Source organism: Bombina bombina, chromosome 5, assembly GCF_027579735.1.
Source record: "Bombina bombina isolate aBomBom1 chromosome 5, aBomBom1.pri, whole genome shotgun sequence".
NCBI classification, from domain to species: Eukaryota; Metazoa; Chordata; class Amphibia; order Anura; family Bombinatoridae; genus Bombina; species Bombina bombina.
The window spans coordinates 639,426,100-639,448,072 of NC_069503.1; the positions used below are offsets into that span (position 1 = coordinate 639,426,100).

The 21,973-nt window shown below is 36.0% G+C and overlaps 1 protein-coding gene across 1 annotated transcript in view; it reads right to left on the minus strand.

Annotated features, from left to right (window-relative positions):
* MYO10 (myosin X) overlaps positions 1-21,973 on the minus strand; it is a 457,205-nt gene that overhangs the window by 267,440 nt on the left and 167,792 nt on the right. The window contains 1 exon segment of the mRNA XM_053715822.1: positions 21,120-21,278. Coding sequence (XP_053571797.1) covers positions 21,120-21,278 — 159 coding nt within the window.

The window sequence follows — 21,973 nt, forward strand, 5'->3', positions numbered from 1 at the left end:
GATATAAAAATCCAGTATAAAACTGTTTTAAAAACTTACTTAGAAGCTCTCAGTTTAGCTCTGTTGAAAAGGCAGCTGGAAAGCCCACTGCAAGTGGGAAATACCCCCCCCCCCTTCTTTTGCATATGAAAAGACCCTTTACACAAACAGGAGCAAGCTGGAGAAGGTAGCTGGCGGTATTCTCATAAAACTTTGGGGCTTGGTTAGGAGTCTGAAAATCAGAGCAATGTTATTTAAAAATAAGCATCAGAGCAATGTTATTTTAAAATAAGCAAAACTATAAAAAAAACAAAAACCTTTATGGGCTATATAAATAGATCATCATCAAAACATTTATGCAAAGAAAAAATGAGTGTATAATGTCCCTTTAATTAGAGACTGCAGACATCGGAATTGTTAGAGAGTGTAAAAGGTGAACATGTTACAGTTATATCCCCACTGTCTAACCTAAAACCTTTTACACTCTAATAGTCACACTTGGGTTCTCCTGCTCCGTAAAAATGTGGTGGAATCTTACCCACCTCCCCTCCTCAGTGTTTAGGAACACACTCACAGCTCTATGAAATATACATTGTATAAAATGTTTGTAGTGGATCTGTCTACTGAAGGTTTCAGCCAATCCAACCTCTGTCCTCACAAATATTTCCCAAACAGCTCTGTAAAACATCACAGGATCATATTTCACAGAGCTGTTTGTGAAATATTTAGCTTGTATCTACAGAATGCCGTGGAGCAGTCAGGGGGAGAAAGGGTGCTAGGTGAGGGGATTGTAATTGACATGCATTAGCAATTACACAGATGGGGGGGGGGCTGTAAGGACACTAGCTAGGGAGCGAGGTGAAAAAGCCTTGCTGTCTAGCTGTGTGTATTACGTACGTATTCTTAGTTAGTGAAACCCCTCCAAGGTTTATCACGAAAGCTTTAGCAGCAAAATTGCTAATGCATGTCAATTACAAACTGTATTTTCTTTTGGTGCTTTATTTAAATAGCCCATATTTTTGGGGTGTTTAATGTCCGTTTAAAGGGACAGTCAAGTCCAAAAAAAACTTTCATTTTTCAAATAAAGCATGTAATTTTAAACAACTTTACTTTTATCAACAATTTTGCTTTGTTCTCTTGGTATTCTAGTTGAAAGCAAACCTAGGAAGGCACATATGATAATTTCTAAGCCCTTGAAGGCCGCCTCTATTTTATTTACTTTTCACAGCAGGGGAGAGCAAGCTCATGTAGGCCATATAGATAGCATTGTGATCACGCCCGTGGCTAGTGGCAGACATTGCACTAATTGGCTAAAATGCAACTATATGCAAAATAACTAAAAGTCATGTGATTAGGGGCGGTCAGAAGATGCTTAGATACAAGTTAGTCACAAAAGTAAAAAGTGCATTAATATAACAGTGTTGGTTTTGCAAAACTGGGGAATGGGTGATAAAGGGATTATCTATCTTTTTAAACAACAAAAATTCTGGTGTTGACTGTCCCTTTAAGTATAAGCAACTGCTTAGTGATTTTTTTTTTATTACAACAATGAAACATGCTGTTTAACATCTCTTTAAATAAAAAAATCAATACAGGCTTTCTAAAGGGACAATTATAGATACATTATATATTCAAAGGATTAGCCTAAAGATACAAAGTAGATCATGTATGTTGTAAGTATGTTATCTGTTTAAATATTTAAGGAATAAGTAAAAAAAGTTTATTTTCAATAAAGTAATGGGTGTCACAATATGGAAGCTTGGGTGTTCCCCTTATCTATCTCTTCTTATGAGGACAATTAGGGACATATATGAAAGAGACATTGTGCAAACAATGGCTGTGTAGAATATAGCAAATTTAAGATAGTTGCTTTATCAGTTCACTTGTAACTGTTACTAACTGGCCTCACCAGGGGATATGAGTAATAAAGAGAGCAAGCTTATAAATCTAAACACTGGTTTTCAAACCCATCTTCAGATATCTGAACTAGAGCACAGGTGAAATAATCAGCTGATTAGTAACCACGGTTATTTACCTGCTCTCACCCAAGGTAATCCTGAAAATCTGGCCTGTTAGAGAGGTCTGAGGACAGGTTTGAAACCCAGTGATCTAGATAAATAACTAAGGGCTCCAGTTATCAAGCAGCAGAGGTTCCTTTGCAGCTCTTGTGGCGCAGACTCGTTGTAAGTTAAAAAGCAGCAGCTGTAAATGAGCTAAAGGGACAGTTCACCCCCCAAAAAATATTTTCTATTTAAATTGTTCCCAATGATTCATTTTACCTGCTGGAATGTATTACATTGTCTAGAAGTAGCTCCTTTACCCCTATTTTGGCCTTTCAATTAGCTGATTTAGCTTGTGGTTTCCCAACCTATACTGAAAGTTTTGATACTGGAGTCTCAGCCATTGAATAGCCTAAGTAAACACAGCCAGCAGAAGAAATTAAACTCCCAGTGGGGTGCAAGATAGTTAAGTAATTAAATGATCATTTCCCTTGGTTCTCTCTTTGTATTGAGCTTTGGTTTTCCAGACAAATATAAGATAAGGAAGCAAGTTTGTGTACACAAAATGATAACATAATGAGATATGATATAACCTGAAGCTCAACCCATTGTAATAGACTGTGGTTTAAAAGCACAAAACCAGTCACTTCATATACACAAATAAACCTGAACATGCAATTTCCCATACATTTTATACTCTGCAACTGATATAAAAAGTCATTGAAAATACAATAATATAAAAACTATTTTACAGTGTACTGTCCCTTTAAGCAACCCTGAATTCCCTGTCTGGGGGTGACTGTCAGCCTCTGCTGTGGAGCAGAGCAGCACATGCAGTTACTTGGCAATAATAAATGTGGGCAGCAGACGTTGCACATTAACTCCCTGTTCCCTGAGGATGCATACGGACATGTTTCCTAGCTGGGAACATTGTCTGTCTGCCTATTGATAAATACTGCCCAAAGTTACAACATGGAAAATTGTGGACTTTGTATTGGTATTGAGATGCTATAAAGTATTGGGAGCTGCCATCTTAATTAACAAGAAAGGTGGACACAATAATTAATTAACGTAAATTGCTATTTATTTTTACTACACATAATTAAACATTTTATATTACAGTCTCAAATTGTTTAATGTCCCTTTAACAAAGCCTATCAATTTTAAATCTTGCTACCTGCTTACCAACCTCTTAGTGTTTGAGCTTCTAATCTCAGTTTGCAGCACCTAGTGCTTGTTCACAATTCATAAACAGCTTTGATTCGGGCTTTGTCTAAAAAATAGATAAGAAACCACTTAAACAAAAAGCAAAACAACTAGATATGAGTGAGAGTAGATCAAGTAGCAGACTGTAAAAGAATAAAAGTCTGTTTGCTTTTTACCCTACTGACTGTCAGTCACTTGTGGTAAAATGATTTTGTGTTCTGTTTGAATACAAGTAAATTGGCTACTTTATGTAACAGTATATGATTATAAATAGATTTATCACAAAACATCAATAAATGGAAGGAAACATCCTAAATAAGGGCATTGCATTTGCAGCATGCACATACAAAGGGCCCCTTTACCTTCTATTGAGAAAAATATATATTTAGTTCCCTGTTAATTGCCTTCTTTCCCATATTGTCATCTCCCTTGTCCTCAAACTGTTCTTTTCTTTTTCCCTTTCAGGTAAGGAGTGTTTGAGCAGTACAGTCACATGTCATACTGCTCGCCCAAGCAAACATGAACTTAATTTGTATATCATATTAATAGAATGCTTTTTGGTTACATTGTTTATTTTCCTTTCTTATCTTTGTTGGATATCTGTTTTTTTTGTGTCTGTATGTATATTTAGCGATGTGCGTTTATTATTATTATTATTATTATTTGTTAGTGAAACTAATGCTGAAAATGGCCACAGTTTGTGGCATTCGGCTAATTTCAGCGCAGGATAATTTAGCTATACACATATACATATATAAGCTATTTCAAATGACAAAATAAAGATAAAGGAGCTACTTGTAAATCATTTAATACACCCCAGCAAGTAAAGTGGATCATTGAGAGCACATTAATGAGGAGAACATTGTACAGTACACTGTCCCTTTCATTATACTTATACCACCCTAGTGGCAGATTTATAGATTGTCTTGTATCTGGCATGTAACACATTAATAGTTTAAAAAAGTGAATAAAACGCTTACATATCTGCACATGAATAAATGTCACAAAAAAACCCTAGAACAAAATTGTATGGTATGGAAATATGTTCACTGTTTAGCAGAACATCTGTCACGATTATATAGAAACTCAAACTGTGTCTTTTTTTAACACTGCTGTATAAAATTCTAAGAAATGTGGCATTACTAGTGATGTAACAGCAAACAGCTTATATACCTTGCTGTGAGGAAAAAAAAGTGTCAGCATATGCCGCACAAATATGTGACTGCGTTAAACGAAAAAAACAAATAAATTCCCACACTGTACATTTAAAAATGCAAAGTATTTACACGCTAATTCCAAATTATTTTCTCATGATTTTCTTATATTTTTCACTCTTATATACAATACTCTTTACAGCTGTAGGCAACTTTTAATACAACTGAAAGAAAAAAAAAATCCCTCAAAGATAGAACTACTGGCTTTTATTTCATATCAGGTTTGAGGTTTCCTGTTCATAAAGCTTTACATTCCAGACATATTCAAGAACGTGTGGGAAGACAGTATAAATTACACACACTCTCATTGCTGGGGGGACCTGTATCAAATCACAACTCTGGCATATAGCACACTGTCATAGCTTTATATTTTTCCTCTCTCCCATATAGTTATTTTTGGCAATGTGCCATTCTAGAAATGTGCTTATATGTATTTATATATCTCTCTTTCATCATAGGCGGCATCTGGTAAATTAGAAGGATTTTCTAGTTTAAAAATAAAAATCAACCCTCTGTTTCGTTAGAGCATTTTATTTTTAAACACGTGTATTTATTTTACTGTGCATTGTGCTCCAGTGGAGGATACAGATGGTGAGCAAATTAAAAACAGGCATACGTGAGTATGCCACAATCATTGGCTGTATGCTCATTTTAAGCAGAATGAGGATGCTTCAGGGGTGCAACTTTGACTAGGTTTAACCTTTACAAAGGAGTTAAACACAGTAACAAAAGGTTTAATAAATTAGAGCATTTCATTTTTAAAAAACAATGTCTTTAACATATCTTCTTTACATGCAAGATATGCAATAATGGTAAGTTTTTTTGACAATGTGCAATTAATTATGTGGAAGAATTGTCTGTTGCTATATTAAACAGGAAGCAAAGAAAAAGAAGGATTTGCCAAACTATAAAAAATATCAACTTTATTAGAAAAATATAGATAAAACAATCCAAGAGGGTACTGCAACACGGTAAAGAACATGCAAGAATACAAAGTGGCGTAGCACTGGTCGGCTTACGCGTTTCGGCTTACACAGCCGTAGTCATAGCCTGTGACGGTAAAGACTGTGTAAGCCGAAATGCGTAAGCCGACCAGTGCTACGCCACTTTGTATGCTTGCATGTTTTTTACTGTGTTGCATTGGATTGTTTTATCCATATTTTTCTAATAGAGTTGATATTTTTTATAGTTTGGGAAATCCTCCATTTTCTTTGCTTCCTGACTTGGACCAGCTGATTCGCTAAACTCCTTGCCTGCAGTGAGGTCTGGAGCGGGTTGTTTTTTATGCTGGATAGGAGCCATCATACCCTGGTAGGAGGAGCCACAACACGAGATTCACAGGGATGCCAGCCCCACCGGAGGATACCACGGACACTTGGAGAGGCAGTAGGACTGCCCGTGTCTAAGGAAGGATGGTAAGAGGACGAAGGGCTAGTGAACTTAAGGCTTAATCTCCATACAAGTAGCTCCCCCAGACAGCAACGACCCTTACATACAGATATCTGTTTGTGACATTTGTTTGAACCGTAGTGTATTGGACTGAAAATACGGCTCCATTCACCAAATTGTAGACAATAGGAGCCTCTGTGTTTCCCCATCTTTATGCTATATTAAACAATCAAGGAAAGTGTAACACAACAGAGAGATCATCATGAAAGTTAAAATGAATTAATAAGTTTCATGGTTCAGATACAACATGCAATTTTAAGATATGTTTCAAAATATAACAAATGTACTTGTGATCTTGGCATCCTTTGTTGTAAAGCATATCTATGTATCTATGTTGGCCCCTAAGACTGCTTCTGAAATTTGTGATTGCGGTCACTCTTGCATACCTGATTTGCAAGTTTAAAGAAGCTGTGAATGGATCTTGATGGATTTCTGTCCATAAGTATAAATGTTTAGAGTCCTACAATATATCACAATAACTTGCAGTGGAGTACTGGCAAATTTTGGCCAAGGGACCATTACTCACATTTATTTTGGACAAGTGTCACTGTATATTTATAATAATGTAAAAATTGATAAACTAATAACAACACTCTGCACTATATGATAATGCAAGACATCTATACACTAATAAATATGCTGCACTGTATAATGTAGAATACCTATACACTGACAACAGGTATGCTGCACTGTATAATGTAGAATACCTATACACTGACAACAGGTATGCTGCACTGTATAATGTAGAATACCTATACACTGACAACATGTATGCTGCACTGTATAATGTAGAATACCTATACACTGACAACAGGTATGCTGCACTGTATAATGTAGAATACCTATACACTGACAACATGTATGCTGCACTGTATAATGTAGAATACCTATACACTGACAACATGTATGCTGCACTGTATAATGAATGATGTTGAGGGATCATACACTAAGGGGTCGATTTATCAAGCTGCAGCGGACAGGGGCGCACATATCTGCTACAGGTGTAGAAAATAATCATTACCCCGATGCATCACGATGCAGCCTTGAACGATGCCGCATCGATGTAGTTTAGATCAGAATCTATTCTGGGCTCATGTGACGCTGGGGTTACAAAACGTACCGCCGGGTTTAATTCGCTGCTCCTCAGTTGTAGGTTAATTTATAAGTAAGGAAGGTAGTGCAGTCAATTAGGAGCAATGCATCCCCCTCTTACTGCCCAGGGACCAGACCAAGCATTTCTGGGAATGAGCAAGAGCTACGTTGCACACACTCTGACTTAGCACCCAACACATCACTGCACGCATCGCACGCCGACTTATCTATGCACGTTAATGTTTAGGTTTGCATGTAGAGAAGATAGATAATAGACCTTAAAAATACACAGACCATCAGAATTAACAACTAACATTTGAAATAGTGAAATCATTAAAACAAAATATATTCTAGCTATCAAATGAATCTCTTTCATGAATCTATAAAACATAAATTGTGAGAGGTATCGCTTATATAATATAATAGTAAAGTTTATAGTTTACTATAAAAGATAATAAAAATCCCCAGATTTAAAAAAAAAAAATGTAATAAAATAAATGCTGTAGGAAATGTCACCAGTTATTAGCTAAACATATAATAATAATAATAATAATAATAATACATGTCTTATTTATTTTGCTTTCCTGCATGTAATATATTTTGCTGTTTCTTATAACACAAACAATAAATGGTGAAGAGAAAAAAAAGATGACATTTGGGCTGCAGAAATGGTCAATTAATATTTTGATTGGTTGAGCAAAATAATTAAGCAGATGGTTACATTGATCCTCAGGCAAGGACAAATAAAAATCTATGCTTACTTTTGTCAAAAGGACACATGACTTTGAATTGGTCAAACTACAAACAAGCATTCTGTTGATACTGACTGAGATAATGCTTAAAGGGACATAAAATACAAGATTAAATCTCCCACAAAAGGTTTAATTAATCATAACAACATTAATAAAAAAATAAATAAAACAATATGCATGAATTATTTATTGCGCCTGCTTTTCTTGTCATTTATTTCTTTATGGCTGAACTGAGACAAGAAATAGTCCTGGGCTTTGGTTGGTAATGGATGGCCTTCAGTTGTCATTATAAACGCTATGGTTTAAAGGACATAAAACAAGTTGGGAGAGCCAAAACATAACAATATGTACTTTAATTACTTTACCTGCAAATTTATACCACAGTGCTTCACAATTAACCCTTTCTTTTAAGTTTCCAACTTGTACAGCTCTAACTCCTCCCATACAATTCCTTCTATGGCTGTATCTATATCCACCTTTGTTAGAATGCAAGACTTTAACACTCATTATTTGATGGAGCTGCCTAGAAGCAAATAAGCTGCTGTGAACTCAGTTGAAATACAATGCCTGTGTTTCTGATGCTAAACACTGATAAGGGGGGTGGATCAGATGACTCCAGACAGCATGGCTATGTCACTAATTTCGCTTATTTTTGAATATTATTTTAAAATACTTGTCAGCCAGCCATTTTTAAAACATTTTTTATGCAAACTATTTTTTACTTAATTAGCCCTTTTAGGATATGCACAGATCTCAACATTTTTTTATGGCACTTTAATGGTTGTTACCTGTCTTTCATAAGAAATATTTGCAATTGTTGGAGGACCCTTGTGAGAAGTAGAAAAGCGATGATTCAAATTCAGATCAGAATCCCAGCTTATTAGCATCATAAGCCACATTGTACCTTACATCAGACCCAACATAAAACCTCAAAGAGACACCATGGCCTGGAGCCCCTTTATCAGGGACATGTCTACATAAGATCTCAGATAACACCAAATGTAAAATACTTTTAAAGCATGTATTTTGTACAACAGTAGCAGAAAGTGTAGCACAACAATTACATGCTTTTATTTGTTAGAGCATATCATATTAATACTACTAACCCTGTAAGACTATGGGGCCGAATTATCAAGCTCCGATTACATGCACAACAATTACATGCTTTTATTTGTTAGAGCATGTCATTTAATACTACTAACCCTGTAAGACTATGGGGCCGAATTATCAAGCTCCGATTACATGCACAACAATTACATGCTTTTATTTGTTAGAGCATATCATATTAATACTACTAACCCTGTAAGACTATGGGGCCGAATTATCAAGCTCCGATTACATGCACAACAATTACATGCTTTTATTTGTTAGAGCATGTCATTTAATACTACTAACCCTGTAAGACTATGGGGCCGAATTATCAAGCTCCGATTACATGCACAACAATTACATGCTTTTATTTGTTAGAGCATGTCATATTAATACTACTAACCCTGTAAGACTATGGGGCCGAATTATCAAGCTCCGATTACATGCACAACAATTACATGCTTTTATTTGTTAGAGCATATCATATTAATACTACTAACCCTGTAAGATTATGGGGCCGAATTATCAAGCTCCGAATGGCCTCTGTTTCCGCGCGAGTCTTCAGGCTTACTGGAAACAGAAGTACCGCTGCTCCATAACTTGTCCGCTGCCTCTGAGGCTGCGGTCTTTAATCTGCCTGATCCTGATTGACACCCCCTGCTAGCGGCCAATCTGCAGGGGGCGGAATTGCACAAGCAGTTCACCAGAACTGCTTGTGCAATGATAAATGCAGACAACGTATGCTGTCAGCATTTATCGATGTGCGGCGGACATAATATGCTGCATCGTATCATGTCCATCCGCACTTTAATAAATCGGCCCCTATGTGTTTAACCCCCCAAACAGAGGTTAAACACATAGTTTAAATATACTTGTGAGCAACAGAAAACTGTTTTTTCCAAAAACAGATAGGCTGGTAAGCAAATCAACAGCAGAAGTGCACAACCACCCCAATCATCAGTCGTGTCTGTAGGGACCAGCAGTTCACTATGCCTACTGAGCAGTACTATAACTATGTATTTAACCTCTGCACATAAACTTGCAGGTTTAGCAGTGCTAAAATGACATGTTCTAAAAAGTTAAGGCATTAAATGTCCCTTTATTTGCTGATATATGCTAGCAGCTATGTATACATACATAATTGATTTTATTATCCCTTTAAATGGCAAAATGAACACGCATGCAACCTTTTTTAATGATTCAGCAGCAATGATGATCTTTCTAGTTTACTAACACATGGAGTTTATCAGCTTCTGTGGTATGTCCTTATACTAAAATAATTTACTGTTTTTCCCCCACAAATTATGTTATGAAAATAGCAATCAACATACTACACAGTAAATACTTTTAAGAATGACCAAAAAAATCACTAAAATACACTATATGTCACTTCCTAATAATAAAAAAATAACTAATGGATAAAAGACAAAAGAATATCAATTTATGTTTAAAAATAAGTTGACACCCACATTTTTTCTTTAATGATTCAGATAGAGCATGTATTGTTAAAGTAAAGGTAAACTTTAGCGGTCTAAGCATTCTTAGACCTCTAAGCCTCTAAGCATTCTAATAGTCAATAACAACGTAGTCGCTAACTTTATTTTTATTTTTATGCTATATACTTTAGATTCAATCCAATCTTTATTTTTCCTACCGTTTATTAGCCAACTCCCCCCCATGCCACTTTTGTGTTTCTCTGTTTCATGTCAGGGAGCGGTCCCACCCGCTCTCTACGTCAGGTGAAATTTTTGTGCGTTCACGAAGTAGATTTCGTCTGCGCATGCGCAACTTGCCGACGATACAAAGTATTCATTGATCAAAAGTATGGATGCAATGCTTATTCTGAGATTCACAGCTGAATAGTAAGACAGGTCGCACAGAGCATGCGCATCTCACGGACGAGCACGGGTGGAACTACGACGATTCTAGTAAAACGCATGCGCTCAGGAATCTAGTGACGTAGGAATGGATGGGGTGACACAACCCCGGGGGGGAAAAAGCTAATTGGACTTTAATATAGATCTACACTGTCAATCAACTATTCCAAAATGGCGGGCGAAGGAAAGATTTGTGTCGGGCGAGTACTGGTAAGGTAGAAATAGAAGTAATTATGACAATTAGGATAATAACGATGAATGAAACTTATGCTTATTTTTTATTCTATGTAAGATAGCGTTAACTAGTGGGCTCAACTTTACCTTACCTTTAAACAACTTTCGAATTTACCTCTATTACATTTTCTTTGTTCTTTTGGTATCTTTAGTTAAAAAGCAGGGACGTAAGCTCAGGAGCGTACACGTTTCTGGGGCACTATATGGCAGCACTTTTGCAAGAATGGACTAGATGGCAGCACTATTTCCTGCCCACTTAAACGGACATGAAACCTAACCTTTTTCTTTTTCATGATTCAAATAGAGCATGTGACTTCAACTTTTCAATTTACTTCTTTTATCCAATTTGCTTCATTCTCTTGGTATCTTTTTTTTTTGAAGGAGCAGCTATGCACTACTGGGAGATATCTGAAGACATCGGGTGAACCAATAAAGAGAGGCATTTTTGTGCAGCCACCAATCAGCAGCTAACTCCCATTAATGCATTGCTGCACCTAAGCCTACCTAGATATGATTTTCAAGCAAGGATACCACGAGAATTAAGCAATTTAGATAATAGAAGCAAATTGGAACATTTTTTCAAATGAAATGACATGTTCTATCTGAATCATAAAATAAAAATTGTGGGTTTTATGTGCCTTTAAGTATATCTTCAACAGAAAATACAATAGGAACAAAGCAAATTTGATAATAGAAGTAAATTGGGAACTTTTTGTAAAATGGTATGCTCTGTCTGAATCTCAAAATATTTTTTTTTAGTTTCATATCCCTTTAAGTAATCAAACCGTCATGGATATGGAAGACTCTATTAAACTGCTGCAAAAGACATTCTGTGATACATTATGTGAGTCACCTTTACAAGATGGACATGCCAGAAGTTGGGACACTGCAAATACCCAAATAACAAGCATGTACACTGTATTCTATCTGGTGGTTGCCATCTTGAAAAAGCTACAAACAAACAAACAAATCAGCCTTTGACCTTCCTGCCAATGCAGCACTCCTTGCCCATCAACGTGCCCACCTTAGCCTGGTAAATGGACTTATCGACTGCACATGTCATATCCAGCTCTGCATGTGTACTCAGAGACATAAATGTCTATTAAATTATCACAATGAGAGAAGAAAAAAAAAAAAAGATAATTTGAAGGACCCTACACTGTTCCTGTGCCTTTGATTACTTGTAAATTTATCTAAAATGTGCTAAATCCATGTAAATAAACTGACTAGCCTTAAAGGGACAGTCTACACCTGAATTTTTATTGTTTTTAAAGATAGATAATCCCTTTACTACCCATTCCCCAGTTTTGCATAACCAACACAGTTATATTAATATACTTTTAACCTCTGTGATTATCTTGTATCTAAGCCTCTGCAAACTGCCCCTTTATTTCAGTTATTTTGACAGACTTGCAGTCTAGCCAATCAGTGCCTGCTCCCAGATAACTGCACGTGCACAAGCACAGTGTTATCTATATGAAATATGTGAACTAACACCCTCTAGTGGTGAATAACTGTTAAAATTCATTCTGAAAAGAGGTGGCCTTCAAGGTCTAAGAACTTCCTAGATTAAGATTTCAACTAAGAATACCAAGAGAACAAAGCAAAATTGGTGATAAAAGTAAATTGGAAAATTGTTTAAAATGACATGCTCTATCGGAATCATAAAAGTTTATTTTGGCCTAGACTGGAATGTGATGCATAGGAGCAGGCCCATTTTTGGTTGAGAACCTGGGTTATGCTTGCTTATTGGTGAGTAAATGTAAGCATCCAATAAGCAAGCGCTATCCATGGTGCTGAACCTAAAATGGGCTGGCTGCTAAGATTTACATTCCTGCTTTTAAAATAAAGATAGCAAGAGAACTAAGAAAAAAATAATAGGAGTGAATTAGAAAGTTGCTTAAAATGTCATGCTCTATCTGAATCATGAAAGAATAAAAATTGGGTTTAGTGTCCCTTTAACGTGTTATAACAGTATAGCTTGCTGCTATTTCTATTCCTGTTTTAGATATCTCACTCCAGGAGAACCAAAGGCTTCTTCCCATTTCAGCTGTAAAATATTATGTTTTCATGTAACTAGCAGTTGTCAAGTTTACAACAAGATTGTAATCTAGCCCCGTCTGATAGCATAAAGAATTAAATGATGCACATACCAGATGCTGTTCTCTATTCTGTGATGCTATTCTACCATTTTGAATTACACTGGTCACTAAGCCTGCTAGGCGTGACAGCTGTGTGTGCCATATTTATGTGCTCTAAAACTGGATTTGACAACTATTTACTGTAAGAAACCCAGACCTGATGGTGTCAAGAGTTAATGCCTGACACATGGCACCATAGGGTTAGGGTTAGCCACTTTGTCTAATAAGCACTGGTGGAAAAAAAAAGGTTAAATAATTCAAATAAATGAAATTCCTGTCCTATTTTACCTCATGGCACAGTAAGGCTATGTTCTTCTATTGAAGTCATATGTAGTTTTGGACACAGCACACAAGGAAATAATATAAACCAATTACCAAATTCTTTTACCTTTTTTTTTTTGCAGATTAATTTCCTGAGCATGAAAAGAAGTATCTTCTTTCATCCCCAATTATAAAAAACAATGGTGACATCTGACTGACATCATGACTTTTATTATGCTGTCATTAAAAGGCTGCCTAAAAATAAGTTATGTTTTTACGTAAGAACATCAAATTATTAATATTATTTTAAATTTCTCCTCCTGCCAACAACCATCATATATAATTTAGGAAAGAACACACAAAAAAAATTAATAAAATATATAACATGTATACTCTGTGGCTTTATGTATGATGAATATTGCTTATAACTCAGAGTTCCCAATAGTTCTGCATTTTGTAAGCAGTTTTTGTCCCACAGCCCCACTCTCCACCTAAAGTGACATTAAAGATATAACGCATTTTAAAGTCAGTAGTTATGAGTTTTACACTACAAAGCTGTAGCATAAAACTCATAGCTAAAGTGCTAAAAAGTACACTAAACACCCATAAACTACCTAACCGAAAGGAAAATTGATATAAAGGATACCAAAATTCCAAAAGTATGCACTTGTAGCACTCTGGGCCCTAAACTGAGGGGCAGGAATTCCCAACAGGGTTTTAAAATATAACTTTTATTTATTAAAATTAAAAAACCAAATTGTTGGTTAAAAATACACACACAATTAAAATACACACCAGTACCATATTCTAGTGGTATTACGTTTATAAGATCACAAACTGTTAAGATTAGGCCTGTATATATTCACAATTATAAGTGATCTAAATTGTAACAGATAACGTCCGCTAAATACTGTTGCAATAGGAATTGAAACAAACAGTTATAGAGAGATGTGATTTGGGTAAGTTTTGATCAAACTAGTCCATAATGCCTATCCGGTATGTTAGTGTCTCATTGAAGTCAGAGTATCTAGAGGTTGCTAGATTGGTTTAGCTTCACCTATCTTATATTTCATTCAGGTTCCTAAATAGGAATATGTCAGTATATTTGATAGTAGTGTGTCAATAATATCTGGTATCTACTCAATATTACTAAAAGAACCTGAGATATATCAATTCCAGTGTGAGGTGGATCTGCAACTCAGATTACAATAACTTCCAGAATTACTAGTGTGAACTTGTATTGTATTCAAACTAATAACAACCCTTCCATTATAACTTTAAACAACTACTGCCATATAAATCACGACTGAAATATCAGTAACATATGCTAGTTTAGATTCTATATTAGGCAGTTGTCAATGTTCGTTTAGTATTGTGAGTGTGTGATGTCACCTTACATAAATTGAGCTGATTCTTGCATAAACCGGACTATATACAGTATATATTGTGTGTTAAAGAGTATTTTCTTTAATCACAGTAAACTTATGTCGTCTTTATCAGACATCCACTATATTCAATTTCTGTATATATATAGTGAGGTTAGGTCTAGCACAACCCAAGCTCTATATAGTGTGTATTGTACGTTAGAGAGTCTTTTAGTGGATCAGCTGGACAGTACTAGCCCGGTCCGCAGGCACAAATCTACAATCATTCACTAATCACTGAATTATTCAGGCACACATCATTATATCTCTCTTGAAAAGGTTAAGTTATAAGTTTGACTAAGTCTGGCACAACCCAGGCTACATATTATGTTACTGTTATAAGTTCCGTGAACCGCGGTGACTCCCCACAGCTAATGCTGAATCACACGAGCTGAGCAACACTCTTTCAGCTAAGATTGAAAATCCTCTGTGAATAAACACAGAAAGTTAGCGTTTTATTGTCTATTATCCACTGTATTCACAGGCTGTATAAGGTTAAGCTAAGTCTGGCACAACCCAGACTATGTATATTGTATGTATTACGTTAAAAGAGCCTTGTAGTGGATCAGCACGGCAGTTACTGCCCAGTAAGCAAATGCAAACTAACAGTCATTCATTGCTCTCAGGTTTCATCAGGCACGCACCACTGCTCACATTATAAGAACCTTAATATTCAAGTAAACATAGTTTTTTTCTTTTATGTTAAATTAAATTAAATACCCAGAAGGCACTCTCCCCTGACGCGTTTCGCCCGATAGGGCTTTATCAAAGGCCTTTGATAAAGCCCTATCGGGCGAAACGCGTCAGGGGAGAGTGCTGATTCTTTCACACTCGATCTTTTTTGTGTCTTTTTAACCGCCCAGTACCATATACCTATGTGCCGCTAAGATTGCACTTTATACATAAAATCATTACTGAGTGATTTGGTTTTTTTTTCTAGTGGTATGGCTATGATCTGTACCCTAGTACGATAACGATACTAGTTGCCTTCTGGGTATTTAATTTAATTTAACATAAAAGAAAAAAACTATGTTTACTTGAATATTAATGATCCACTACAAGGCTCTTTTAACGTAATACATACAATATACATAGTCTGGGTTGTGCCAGACTTAGTTTAACCTTATACAGCCTGTGAATACAGTGGATAATAGACAATAAAACGCTAACTTTCTGTGTTTATTCACAGAGGATTTTCAATCTTAGCTGAAAGAGTGTTGCTCAGCTCGTGTGATTCAGCATTAGCTGTGGGGAGTCACCGCGGTTCACGGAACTTATAACAGTAACATAATATGTAGCCTGGGTTGTGCCAGACTTAGTCAAACTTATAACTTAACCTTTTCAAGAGAGATATAATGATGTGTGCCTGAATAATTCAGTGATTAGTGAATGATTGTAGATTTGTGCCTGCGGACCGGGCTAGTACTGTCCAGCTGATCCACTAAAAGACTCTCTAACGTACAATACACACTATATAGAGCTTGGGTTGTGCTAGACCTAACCTCACTATATATATATACAGCAATTGAATATAGTGGATGTCTGATAAAGACGACATAAGTTTACTGTGATTAAAGAAAATACTCTTTAACACACAATATATACTGTATATAGTCCGGTTTATGCAAGAATCAGCTCAATTTATGTAAGGTGACATCACACACTCACAATACTAAACGAACATTGACAACTGCCTAATATAGAATCTAAACTAGCATATGTTACTGATATTTCAGTCGTGATTTATATGGCAGTAGTTGTTTAAAGTTATAATGGAAGGGTTGTTATTAGTTTGAATACAATACAAGTTCACACTAGTTGATTGAGTAATTCTGGAAGTTATTGTAATCTGAGTTGCAGATCCACCTCACACTGGAATTGATATATCTCAGGTTCTTTTAGTAATATTGAGTAGATACCAGATATTATTGACACACTACTATCAAGTATACTGACATATTCCTATTTAGGAACCTGAATGAAATATAAGATAGGTGAAGCTAAACCAATCTAGCAACCTCTAGATACTCTGACTTCAATGAGACACTAACATACCGGATAGGCATTATGGACTAGTTTGATCAAAACTTACCCTAATCACATCTCTCTATAACTGTTTGTTTCAATTCCTATTGCAACAGTATTTAGCGGACATTATCTGTTACAATTTAGATCACTTATAATTGTGAATATATACAGGCCTAATCTTAACAGTTTGTGATCTTATAAACGTAATACCACTAGAATATGGTACTGGTGTGTATTTTAATTGTGTGTGTATTTTTAACCAACAATTTGGTTTTTTAATTTTAATAAATAAAAGTTATATTTTAAAACCCTGTTGGGAATTCCTGCCCCTCAGTTTAGGGCCCAGAGTGCTACAAGTGCATACTTTTGGAATTTTGGTATCCTTTATATCAATTTTCCTTTCGGTTGGATTGACTTTGTGCACAAGCACCATTTCCTCTATAGACTGACACAATTAATACATATGAACCATATTAATATATATGTAAATAAAGTTAATGAGGAAAAGCCCGAGTAGTGCCACTATTCATTTTTGTGTGTTAACCCATAAACTACCTATTAACCCCTAAACCGAGGCCCTCCCGCATCGCAAACACTAAAACAAAATTAAACTAATCTGCCGCTCCCGACATCGCCGCCACTATAATAAACATATTAACCCCTGAACCGCTGCACTCCCGCTTTGCAAACACTAGTTAAATATTATTAACCAATAATCTGCCACCCCTAACATCGCCGCCACCTACATTATACTTATTAACCCCTAATCTGCCGCTCCGGACATCGTCGCCACCTACATTATACCTATTAACCCCTAATCTGCTGCCCCCAACATCGCTGCCACCTACCTACATTTATAAACCCCTAATCTGCTGTCCCCAACGTTGCCGCCACTATTCTAAATTTATTAACCCTTTAAACCTAAGTCTAACCCTAACACCCCCTAACTTAAATATAATTTAAATAAATCTAAATAAAATTCCTATCATTACCTAAATAATTCCTATTTAAAACTAAATACTTACCTATTAAATAAACCCTAAACTAGCTACAATATAACTTATAGTTACAATGTAGCTAGCTTAGGGTTTATTTTTATTTTACAGGCAAGTTTGTATTTATTTTAACTAGGTAGAATAGTTACTAAATAGTTATTAACTATTTAATAACTACCTAGCTAAAATAAATACAAATTTACCTGTAAAATAAAACCTAACACTACACTACAATTAAATAAATTACCTGAATTAAATACAATTAACTAAATTCAATAACATTAGCTAAATTACAAAAAATAGGAAGTATTTAGTTATTAATAGTAGGTTTTATTTAGATTTATTTAAATTATATTTAAGTTAGTGGGTGTTAGGGTTAGACTTAGGTTTAGGGGTTAATACATTTAGTATAGTGGCGGCGACGTTGGGGGCGACAGATTAGGGGTTAATAAATGTAGATAGGTGGCGGCGATGTTAGGGACTGCAGATTAGGGGTTAATAATATTTAACTAATGTTTGTGAGGCGGGAGTGCGGCGGTTTAGGGGTTTATTATAGTGGCGGTGATGTCCGGAACGGTAGATTAGGGGTTAATAAATATAATGTAGGTGGTGACGATGTCGGGGGCGGCAGATTAGGGGTTAATAAGATTAGGGGTGTTTAGACTCGGGGTTCATGTTAGGGTGTTAGGTGTAAACATAACTTTTATTTCCCCATAGGAATCAATGGGGCTGCGTTACTGAGTTTTTTATGCTGCTTTATTGCAGTTGTTAGACTTTTTCTCAGCCGGCTCTCCCAATTGATGTCTATGGGGAAATCGTGCACGAGCACGTATAACCAGCTCACCGCTCACTTAAGCAGCGCGGGTATTGGAGTGCAGTGTGGAGCTCAATTTTGCTCTACGCTCACTTCTTGCCTGTTAACGCCGGGTTGATAAAAACCCGTAATACAAGCGCTGCAGGGAAGTGAGCGGTGAGAATAATCTGCAAGTTAGCACCGCACCCCTGTTACCGCAAAACTCGTAATCTAGCCGATAGTTAATTTTTTGTAGTTGTTTACAAATAGCTACTTTAACTTTATTTTGTCATTTGAAATTGCTAATGTTTCCTGTAATATCCCAACCTATACTGAACATTTCAATACTTGCATGGGCAAATCTGACTTCCTTTCTCTATAGCTTTCACTGAATAGTAAACCAGCTCATGTTACCCTAGAAGATTTATGACATCAAGCTGGATATGCCTTCCTGTAGACACCCCAGTCCACTTGTACAGCTGTGACAGGAAGTAATAAACCCTGCACAAATTACAACAATGAAAAAAACTTTCTTTTTAAACTGTCCCTAAGTGGCATCAGCAGATGCGATAAGATTTTTTTAAACATAGGGAAACTTAATTTCCAACATGGTAGCAACTTGTACTTTATGGAGATTAAATAAATGTTAAACCACTTTTTTTCTTCAATATTAAAACAATAAATATACATAATGTTCTCTTTGCTTTAAATACTATGTTATTACATTTTTTACTGTTTAAAGGAACATTGTACTGTAAAATTGGTTTCCCTTTAATGTGTATTAAATGACTTGTTATAGTAGCTGAAGAGTATAACATGTATGGTAAATTGCTCATTTATATTTATTTTTGCATATGAAACAGTTATTTTTTTATAATTAAAGCCTCAACCCATTGTTCTCAAGAACATGCCCATATAATTAGGCTGAGGCAGGAGAAACACAGCGCTCCTAAATGTATCTATCTCTCCACACATTAGGGCCATTGTTGATACACAATGGTCAATACTTAGGGCCGATGATCAACAATTCTCCAGCTTGGAGAGAAATTATATAGTGCAGACTTTACAGGGGTTGAACTCACTGAAATCTATATGAAAAAGGGTGGAACTTGGAAGTCCCAGAGAGATCTGGCGGACTTCCTTAGGAAGTAATGAAGCTCTCTGGGATAGAGAATCTCACACAGGAGATAGAAATTAACAAGGAGCACCTGACACTGATATAAAGTCTCAGTTTGCAGCAAATACAAATTAAATTGATATGTTTTCACTACAGTTTAACTTACATTTGCATCTAGTTTAGCAGACATTACTTTTCTGACAGTTATATAAGCGTATTGTAAATTTTGAGGAAACTTCACCTGTATACAGATGGGGAGATAAACTAGTGAGATATGCAGGGGTAAAATATCATGTGAATTGTGAGAAAGTGTCAAACATATGCTGGCAACTCCCCTGCCCAACAAACTCCCCTGTCCCTGACGTTTACTGAAACTGTAAGGCTCATTTCACACTAAACAAACACAAAGTGCAATGTAATTTGTAAAAGATACACATAAATATAGAGTATGATCCTAATTTGTTATGGTTACACAGGAACTTTCAAAGTATGATCAGAACTTGTAAAATTACAAGCCTAAATACACTGCTGCATACAGAATCTAAATGCAGTATAGTAAAAAAGTAGAAAGAGCAAAGCTTGAATGTAATAATCAAATAGATAAGAAACACACATTTATTTCATTATTCAGAAAGAAAATGTAATGTGAAATAACCCCCAGTTCACTTATATTATTTAATTTGATTTGTATTCTTGGTATCCTTTGCTCAAAAGCATACCTAGGTAGGCATGAATCATGAAAGAACAACATTAGGTTTTATGGACAAAATCTGATGTCTAAAGTGATATAAAATACAAAGCAGAAAGTGTAAATGAACTCTTATGCCTTGCAGTGCTATATTGCACTGGGCTTTTCTTTTTTTTTTTTTTAAAACGACAGCTTGGAGCAGTGACTGTTGCACTAATCAACAGCCCCTGGGCCTAAACAAAAGTATCTGCACACACCAGAATAAATAAAGACAAAAAAGTTTGACATGTCATACAAACTTGAAAAGTTTATCAGAAAACAAATAAAAGAAAAAAAGAAAGAATCATCCAGGACATAAAAACTAAAACACATAAAAAGGTATTGTTTGTCAAAACACGTATGCATTTTATATTCCTATACTTATAAACTGCTTTGTGTTACACTAACCATTTCCTCTAAAGCATCACCCCATTTACACCCCAGACCTCCCAAATGTCCCAATTTGAAAGGGTCAGTCCCTGATTCTGAGCTCTGTCCTGCTGAGGCAGTCATATGTCCCTATTTGTAGAATTTCCCAACGCCCAGACATGTCAATAAACTACCCAGAAACACCCACTGAGCACCCAGACACACCCACAATTCCACCCACTAACTACCTATGATCCCACCCCTCCCAACACAGCTCCACCAACACAATGGTGAGGGGCCCCATAAACCTTCTGAGTCCCTGATACCCTGCCACCAGTTAATAACACGTCAAATGGATCAGTAGAAACTTACATATATTTTGTTCTCTTGGTATCGCTGGAAGAGGTTGTACATGATGGAACCTTCATGAAGGTCAATTAGAGCTGCCATATCTTCTACACCATCAGTGCTTGTTGGGTGCATCGCTGTCACCTTCTGACGTGTAATTGTGCTTTGTTTATATGTAAATACCTGAAAAACAAGATACACAATCAATGAGTTTGTGAGCTACTGTTTCAGTAGTTTTGTGTCCAGAAACTAGCCATTTCTTACAAAGATGTTTTGTACCAAAACCAACATCTTTCCTCTATTTATTTTTTTGCTGCTTGCTTTTCATGAAACACATTATTTTTATTTTATGGCAATAGAACATACCGCTTTTAACAACTTTTGCTTCTATTATCAAATTTTATTGATTCTCCTGGTATATTTTCTTGAAGGAGCAGCAATGCACTACTTGGTGCTATCTGAACACATCACATGAGCAAATGACAAGAGGCATAGATATGCAGCCACAAATCAGCAGCTAGCTCCCAGTAGCATTACTGCTCCTGAGCTTATTAAGGTTATGATCTAAATCATAAATGTTTCATTTTGACTATACAGTCCCTTTAAGGATGAGCAAGTTGCCATGATGTTAGTGTGATAAGGTTCAGTTTACTGTACAGTGAGTATGTGATGGCAAAACATTTTATATCACTAATTCTCTATGTGGATGACTGATATGGAAGGTGAAGGGCTGGGACATCTGAGAGGACAAAGAAAGAAGGAAATGCAGGGAAGGAGGATAATGAAAGGAAGATGAAAGAAGGAACAAGAAAGTTGTAATGGTGCATGTTGGCTGGGTTCAAACTAATATTCCCTCATTAATTAACTAAAGATACTTG